This window comes from Callospermophilus lateralis, chromosome 1 (genome assembly GCF_048772815.1).
Source record: "Callospermophilus lateralis isolate mCalLat2 chromosome 1, mCalLat2.hap1, whole genome shotgun sequence".
In the NCBI taxonomy this organism is placed as follows: domain Eukaryota; kingdom Metazoa; phylum Chordata; class Mammalia; order Rodentia; family Sciuridae; genus Callospermophilus; species Callospermophilus lateralis.
In genome coordinates, this window is record NC_135305.1 from 219647063 (window position 1) to 219655267 (window position 8205).

General features: G+C 54.9%; 1 protein-coding gene across 2 annotated transcripts; it reads left to right on the top strand.

The window, feature by feature from the left end:
• Positions 1 to 1264: 1264 nt before the first annotated feature.
• On the top strand, positions 1265 to 5886 carry Cd320 (CD320 molecule). 2 transcript variants are annotated; one of them, XM_076850374.2, is made up of 5 exons: positions 1265 to 1454; positions 3883 to 4008; positions 4650 to 4883; positions 5142 to 5291; positions 5435 to 5886. In XM_076850374.2, exons 1-5 carry the CDS (start codon positions 1328 to 1330, stop codon positions 5575 to 5577), a joined length of 780 nt encoding a protein of 259 aa, XP_076706489.1. In that variant the 5' UTR covers positions 1265 to 1327; the 3' UTR covers positions 5578 to 5886. The 2 variants fall into 2 exon arrangements, with proteins under 2 accessions (XP_076706489.1, XP_076706499.1); XM_076850384.2 differs by having other exon boundaries at positions 5438 to 5886.
• Positions 5887 to 8205: the final 2319 nt, after the last annotated feature.

An 8205-nucleotide genomic window follows, 5' to 3' on the forward strand; every position in this document is an offset into this window, starting at 1 on the left:
ACTGCATATTCTGAAGGCAGAACTGCAAATGACATTTTTTCAAGACGAAAATATTGTAGTCAGATTGGACAGAAAGACATGTGCTAGTGGGAAGAGAAAACCCAAAGGCTGCATAACTATCTTTGATGAAGAGGAGGATACCAGAATACGGCACAGCTCCCTGGGGTCTGTGAGAACTAAATAAACCAATGAGGATGAGTTGATCGCATCCAGGTGAGAGCGACAGAGGAACCATTTAGTCGCCAAATATTAAGATACCGTGTTTCGGGCATTGAGATAACAGCAGTACACACAGCATTCCTGCCCTGCTGGAGCTGGCGTTCTAGTGGGGAATAGGACAATAAACCAAAATAAGTAAATAAAATATAAAATCTGTCGGTGGCACCAAAGAGGCAATAGGAAGGAGGGGATAGGGAGTGCCTGAGGGGAGTTGCTACCGTATTAAATAAGATCATCAAGCAATAACATTAGTGGCAGTGTGCATGAGGAACGCAAAGGAGTTTAAGTAGAAGCCAATAACATTTACAAAGCTTATAACATTTACAAAGCTTCGGAGCCGGCGCAGTGGCGCACGCCTGTTACGGGAGGCTGAGGCAGGAGGATCGAGATTTCAAAGCTAGCCTCAGCAATTTAGCGAGGCCCTAAGCAATTCAGTGAGACCCTGTCTCTAAATAAATAAAATACTTTTATAAAAGGTCTGGGGTTGTGGTTCAGTGGTAAGGGGCACTTAGGTTCAATCCCTGGTCTGTCTCTCTCTCTCTCTCTCTCTCTCTCTCTCTCTCTCTCTCACACACACACACACACACACACACACAACAAACAAACAAACAAACAAAACTTTTACCTGGGCTGGGGCTGGGGCTCAGTGGTAGAGCGTTTTGTCTAGCATGTGCGAGGCACTGGATTCAATCCTCAGCACCACATAAGAATGAATAAATAAGAGTCTTACCCTGAAAAAGACATTATCTGGAAATGCTCTAAAATAAAATACTCATGTGTGCACAATGTTACAAAAAAAGAGAATGAATAAATAAGATAAAGGTAATGTTGCATCCGTTTTTAAAAAACCAAATCAAACCATTTACCTAACTTCAAGTAGGCTGTATACCATTCGATGGACTTTTCTAATGGAAAAGTGGGGAAGAGCTTCAATTTAGGGGCCCCTCGTATTCTGACATTTACGGTACACAGAGCCGTCCGCGCCACAGGAGCAAGGGGCGCAGGCCCCGCCCAGCTCGCGCGTGCGCGTGCGCGTGCGCAGGGATAAGAACCCGGGCAGACGGCGTGTGCCGAGTACAGTGGCTGGGGCGGCACGAGTAGCGGCTGGATGACGCGGGGCGGAGCACGGCGGATAGCGGCCCTGGGCTTGGCGCTGCGGCTACTGCTCAGCCTCGGGCTGGGCCTGGAGGCCGCCCCGAACCCAGCCCGAACCCGGACCTCGGCCCAGGCTCCAGGTGAGCGAGTCCCCTCAGCGCATGCCCCCGCCCCTCCTGGGGCTGCGCCCCGCCCCCGCGCCCTCCGCAGCGCTTTGCCATTGGCTGCGCCGCCTGTCGGTCGTGGACACTCCCCCAGCACATGGGTTTGGACTTAGTGGTGTGCGGGGAGCGGGCACTGGTGCTTTGAGAGCCTGAATGGAGGGCCTTCCACCTGGGCGCCTCCGCCTGCCTCTAACTGCCCTGTGCACCACTTCCCTTCCCCCCCGTTCTGCTGTATTATACCCCATTGTCACCTCTAAGCCGCCCTTCAGTCCAGCATGATCGGGAAGACTCATAGCAGGCACAGGTTTTCCGACCCTAACCACGCAGGATCAGTCTCCTGGTGCTTCCACAGCAGCTGTACTTTCCAAAAAATCTTCGTCCCGAGGCCTTCTGGCTGTTTCTTGGACAACCAGCCTCACTTTCCCATTCTCTCCTCCTTGGTTTTCTGCCTTCTGGGATGAAAGTTCTCCCTCTCCAGGCGATTAAGCATGGTTCACTTGCGACCCCAACCTCATAAGTGGTTGGGCATGTTCGCCCCTGGCCCACGTGATTGGTGTCCAGAGACAGGGGCGCTATCTCAGTTCTTCAGAGGCAGCTGGAGGGTCAGAGTGGCCTCCCTGGGCTTATAGGATCCCTAACTTTCAGCTGAGAGCACAGGTTTATACCCTCCACTCTTTCCTCTTATGGCAGACTTACCCCCAAAGTCCCTGCTTTTCAAACTAAATGTTCCTGGTTCTTCAGTGAATCTGGGCTCATTTTAACCAAGCACTAGAACTCTACACACAAATAGCTCCTTTTCTCAAGAGTGCTGAGGTAGGAACTCGCTTCTCTGACATGTGGCCCTGACCTCCACTGAGTGTCCAGTCTATGGGAGGACCATTGCTACACGTGGGAGGCAGCGCTCTCCTGCTCTTTAGCCTACCCCTTTTGTTATTTTCCTAATTGAGGCTGGGAGGGTAAATCACTGCCCTGTCCAACTCCTCTTTGATCCACTGTCCTGTACAGTGGGGCTACCCACTGCTACTTACTTTACAGAGAGATATAGTCCAGTACGCCAGCCAAGGGAGGTCAGAGCCCTCAGAGCAGTTGGTAGCTAGGCCTGGGGAGGAAGTGGCACCTGGAGGTTGCCAGATTCCTATGGGTAGGGAAAAAAGCTGGTACCTGGTTGTCCCTAGCTCTTCCAGCTCCACAGAGCTCAGGGTCTATGGCCAGAGCCCAGATGGGCCTGGAGGCCTGGGGAGTGGAGGTTGGAGACTCAGGCCCTGGGAATGTAAGTGGAAAGGACAATAGAAGAAGGCCGAGCCGTTGGAGCAAGGCCAAGCCAGGGCAGGGTATTTTTACGTCTCCTTGCTACAGCCGGGAGGAAGCCTTAAGAGCCACCTCCTGTCTTTGTTTCTCAGGCTTCCTCCTGCTAGAGCAGGTCTCAGGCCTCCCTGTGCCCCTCCAGGTCAGCAAACAGCCCTAGCCTCCTGTTCAGCGTCAAGGAAGGCTCAAGTCTCATTGTACTCATCTTGGACCTTCTTGTAACCCATTGCCTGTGCATTGTCAGGGACTTCCCAGGCCTGGGTCATGAGGTCACAGCCATGACCTCTGCTGACTGTGATCTGTGGGAGGGTAGGTGTCATTGGTATAAGGACTGTTGTTTTACACGGGAGGCAGAGCTTGGTGGGTTTCTGAGGGGGACATGAGACCCCTCCCAGGAAGTAAGCTGCGGGAAAGGCGTAAACAAAGACTGTGGAGCAAAAGACCAGGCCCCCTAGCCCAGCCATGCAGATGCCTGGAAGAGGAGCTGATAAAGAGGGCAATGTGGAGGAGTTGGATTTGGTAGTGAGAGGGTCTAGGAGCCAGGGGCGTGTGGGTGACAGAATGATGTGACTCTAGTGGAGATTGGAGCCAGGGGTTTAGTGAGGAGATGATGCATTCAGGTCAGGGAAGGATTTAGGAGGTGAGGCAACAGGGCTTGCTAACAGACCTGGTTCTCTGCCTAGGGGCTTAGTTTCCCTTTTTGCTAAGCAGGTGGAATAGAAGAGACCCTGATGACTTTGACCATGAGTCTTATCTGGAACATGTGGGGGATGGCTTCTCCCCTAGTCTGTTGAACCACGGAGATTAGAGGTCTCTCTGGTAGACTGGCCATTTGGACCTGGGTTCAAATTCTGACTCTGCCACTAGCTTTGTGGCTTTCTCTTAGGGTCCTCTATAGACTATGTATCATAGCAGTGCCTGCCCAGTAGGGCTTCAAACCCCCCACACAGTGAGTGAGCGCTTTGCAAAGGGTGGCCACCTGTGTAGTTCCTGCACCCTGGGACTGGCTTGTCCCAGTGGTTGCAGCCTGTGACCCCTGGCCCTCGTGGAGAGGATTCAGACTGGGGTCTCCCAGGCGTCACTTGTGCATATCTCGTAGGCCCCATTGCAGGCTCATGTCAGCCCACCCACTTCCAGTGCCGCAGCAGTGGCTTCTGTGTGCCCCTCACCTGGCGTTGCGATGACGACTGGGACTGCTCAGATGGTAGCGACGAGGAGGAGTGCAGTAAGTGCCCATATCCTGGGGAGGGGCTTTCAGGGGTGGGGCCTGGGAATGGAAGGTTGTACTCTTGGGCAGATGGGGAGGGAGGAGAGGAGGGGTTGGAGTTTGTTAAAACTCAGGGTGGAGGGGATGGGCAGGGCTTGCAAAATCTGGTAGAGTGGAGTCTGGGTCTTGGACTGAAGAAAAGGTGGGTTTGCTGGGCTCCATTAGAGTGGCGCACACCTGTAATCCCAGCAGCTGGGGAGGCTGAGGTAGGGGGATTGCAAGTTTGAGGCCAGCCTCAGAATTTAGTGAGACCCTGTCTCAGAAAATAAAAAGGGCTGGGGATGTAGCTCAGTGGTACCCCTGTGTTCAACCCCCAATACCAAGAAAAGAGAAGAGGTAGGGTCTGGGCTGGGGGCAAAGCTTAGTGAAAAAGTCCTTGCCTAGCTTGCTCGAGGCCCCAGGTTCAATCCAAGGTAGGCTTTTGGGAAGTGGAGTGAGTGGGATCTTGTGGGGAGGAACTTGCTGGGAGGCAGGACCTTGGAAGGTGGAGAGCTGAGGGTCTTCCTACAGCTGTTCTCAGAAGGCGGGACTTACTGGGAAGCTCTGTGCAGAATGCCGGGCTTTCTTGCATGGGTGTTTGGGACCTGACTTTGCCCTAGGGATCGAGCCGTGTACCCAGAATGGGCAGTGCCCTCCACCCCCTGGCCTCCCCTGCTCCTGCGATAACATCAGTGGTTGCTCTGGTGACACCAGCAAGCACCTTCAGAACTGCAGTGGCCAGCCCTGCCCCGCAGACCATCTGCACTGCGCACAGGAGGACACCTGCATCCCACACACGTGGCGCTGCGATGGCCACTCAGACTGCGTGGACTCCAGCGATGAGCTTGGCTGCGGTACATCCCCAGGACCTCGGGGCACCTGTGGGAGTGGGGAGGGCTAGGGCTGGTGAAGAGCACCTGATATCTGCTAGGGTGCTCGTGACTGGCAGAGTGTGGACACGGCACTCTCCTGGGCCTCCTCCTTGGGTGGCGTGGCATTGTTAGGAGTAGCTCACCTGGTCTGGGATCAAGAGGAACCTCAAGAGGAGCCTCCGCATGCTCCGTGCCCTGGGTGTCCCCTCCGCAACTACTGAGTGCCTGCTTTTATTGCAGAAACCAACAAGACTTTCCAAGGAGGGAGTGCCATAACCATGATGACCCCTGGGACCCTGGAGATTGTCACTTCTCTCAGGAATGCCACAGATGACTCTGCTGGGCACCAGTACAGAAGCCCAGGTGTCCACGGGGCCGTTGTTGCTGCTGGTAAGATTCTCAGCCTCCCTGCCCCTGGGCCTGTTCTGGGAGAATTGGGTCTGGGTGGGGACGGGATGCAGACCACCCAGCCCCATATGTGAGAGCCTGTGCCTGCCTCCCACTACCCCTCTGTCCATATCTGTGTCCCACAGCAGTGCTGAGTGCCAGCCTGGCTGCTGCCATCCTCCTGGTAGTGATATGGCTCCGAGCACAGGGGTATCTACCCACACGGGGGCTTCTGGTGGCAGTGAAGGAGTCTCTGCCGCTGTCAGAACGGAAGACCTCAGTGCTCTGAGGACGTGCTCTCACACCTCGTCGCCCCTGCCTGAGTGCAGCCAGATGAGGATTGTCTGCATGGGAACATGCGGGCAGCTGCTGGGGCCCAGCGCTCAGAGACTTGGGTGCTCCTGGCCACCTAGAACCTTGCAGATGTGGCCCAGGAGGCTGGGACACTCCCTGTGCACAGGAGGAGTTTGGATGGAGACCACGCCACAACCAGAGACGAGGGGCTGGCCGCAGCCCCTCCCAGGGCCGGGGATGGCCCTGCACCTAGACACTCCTGCCACCCTTGCTAGGATGACGATTAAAGTTCTTCCACGTCCTTTCCCTGCCTCTGGGCCACTGTCTTCCTGATCTGGGCAGCCTGGGGTCTTTGTTTTACCAGTCTTCTGTGAGGTTCCAGAGAGGAGGGGATGCAGGACCTCATTCCCGGCACCCTCTTGGCCCCTCCTCCTCTTGCCTCCTGAGAACAGGGGGTGGCGGGGCTGCAGTGGCAGGGAGGTCTGCATCGATGGCAGCTTTGATGGCAGGCCTCATGGAGGAAGAGCAGAGCTCAGGCAGCACCTCCCGTCTTGAGTTGCAGCCCTTCGTCCATCATGGCCTCTCCCCCTGTGAGAAGAGGCTGTGGGTGGCCCTGGCCCCAGCTCCACCCTGCTGTGAAACATGGGTTTATTATCAGGCCTGGTGAGGCCTACGGATCAAGAAAGACGGCCCCATGGGCTGGGGATGTGGCTCAAGCGGTAGCGCACTCGCCTGGCATGTGTGCGGCCCGGGTTCAATCCTCAGCACCACATTACAAACAAAGATGTTGTGTCCGCCGAAAACTAAAAAATAAATATTAAAATATTAAAAAAAAAAAAAAAGAAAAGAAAGACGGCCCCTGAAAAGGTCGCACTCAGTAGATATGGTGGCACACGCCTGTGATCCCAGAATTGGGGAACTGAGGCAGGGGGATGGCAAGTTAGTGAAACCCAGTCTCACAGAGGGCTGGGGATGTGTCTCAGTGGTAGAGCCTGGGTTCAATCCCCAGCATCAAAAGAAAAAAAAAAAAAAAGGAAGAAGATATAACTCAGATTCTTACAGTGGCAGTGGGGTCACAGGTACCTGTCAGGCTGCAGAGTCATACAGGGGAGAAGCTTCAAGTGAGGGATGTCCTTGGTCAGGAGGCAGAGAAGACTGGAAACCTCGGGCAAAAGCCCTTATGGTGGTTTCTGTGGGAAGCAGTGGGTGAGGCAGGGTAAGCAGCCCCAGGAGTAGCTAGTTCTATTCATTTTGGGAGGGTTATTTGCCAGGGGGAGCCTGCTGGTGACTCTTCTGAGGTGTCTGGTTCTTGGCTCTGGGGTGAGGCTGGGGCATGGTGTCCAAGAGCCTAGTGAAGGGAGTGTGGCTTGCCTGTGGAAGGCAGGCTCCCAGGTAGGCAGGTTGTTTCCTGTCCTTAGGAATTAGCTAGTGCTGGGCCGGGCTGCCCCTTGCTGGGTCAGTGGGGTCTCGGATGCCTTAGTGTTCTCTGTCATAGTTCCAGTTCCTGGACTCACTGGTGGTTCTTTTGTTCCACATGATGGTGGATTCCATGCTCTTGAGATAGGCTGGCTGAGTGTCACTTCGTGGAATGTCTTACATATACCCGGGGGAAATGCTAGTACAGCCAGGTGCTCTCTGTGCTCTTCCGAACAGGCCTGCTGCACTGTCCTTGGTCCTTGGGAAATTGGGGCTTCCAAGGTGCAAAGCAGAAGTTGCTGGACCAGCAGCACTTCTGCTCTAGGGTGTTAGTTAGCTCAGCGCATATCCTGTGAGAGTGTGTGTGAGTGGGTGTGTGAGTGTGAGTGGGTGTGTGTGAGTGGGTGTGTGAGTGTGAGAGTGTGTGTGTGTACCATGTAAAGGTATGGTAAAGGTATGAACAGCTGCAGGCCCTGTTTGTCAGGCCCTCTTTACCAACTGCCACAGGTGGGGCAGAGGGCATGAGTGGGCGGGAACGGGGCAGGCCTGAGGTGAGTGCTCCCTTCCTGCTGGCGAGTAGCTCTGCTTTGCTGTCGTGTGTGCGTGCGTGAGCACCCTGGGATTTCAGCGCTATTTCCTCCAGCAGGGCTCTGTGCTGGCAGCTGCCCATCCTGTCCTCAGAATCGGCCTAGAGAGTCATTTCCAGGAAATCCGGGTTTAAAGTGGTGTGAGCATGGAGGGTCCTGGCATGTGGGACTCCATGTCTTGCTGGCCTGAGAGCCCAGACCTGGAGGCATCCTGCTTTCCCACTTGACCACTTGGTCTCAGCCTGCAGCCAGGACTGGGGACAAGTGCCCCACCCTCAGCAGCAGCTCAGTGGGTCCTTTCCTTCTCCTCCTCAGTAAGGAGCCCTAAATGTCCAGTCATATCACTCTGTGCCACCCGGATCCTTGTCTTGGTGCTGAGCCCTAGGTTTGCTACTCTTTTTCTCTTTGTGCCCCATTGTGATTACTCATGCTGAGGGGAAAGGTAGCCTTATCTCAGGCTGAACAGGATAGGGTCCCAGGCAGCTCCAGTGTTCTTCCCACCCCATGTCACGGACTGTGGTCTGGACCTCCTAGCGTGTTTCAGGGGCTACACATGGTCCAGGTGGGCATAGGTCATGGCACCTGGCGGATGAGTGCTTGGCAAATTCCAAATGAGCTCA

Excerpts from the sequence above, each read along its gene's own strand:
- Cd320 (XM_076850374.2), top strand. The coding sequence starts at position 1,328 with ATGACGCGGGGCGGAGCACGGCGGATAGCGGCCCTGGGCTTGGCGCTG. Across the intron at positions 4,009-4,649 it reads TAGCGACGAGGAGGAGTGCA|GGATCGAGCCGTGTACCCAG; the intron begins GTAAGTGCCCAT and ends ACTTTGCCCTAG. Across the intron at positions 5,292-5,434 it reads CGGGGCCGTTGTTGCTGCTG|CAGTGCTGAGTGCCAGCCTG; the intron begins GTAAGATTCTCA and ends TGTGTCCCACAG.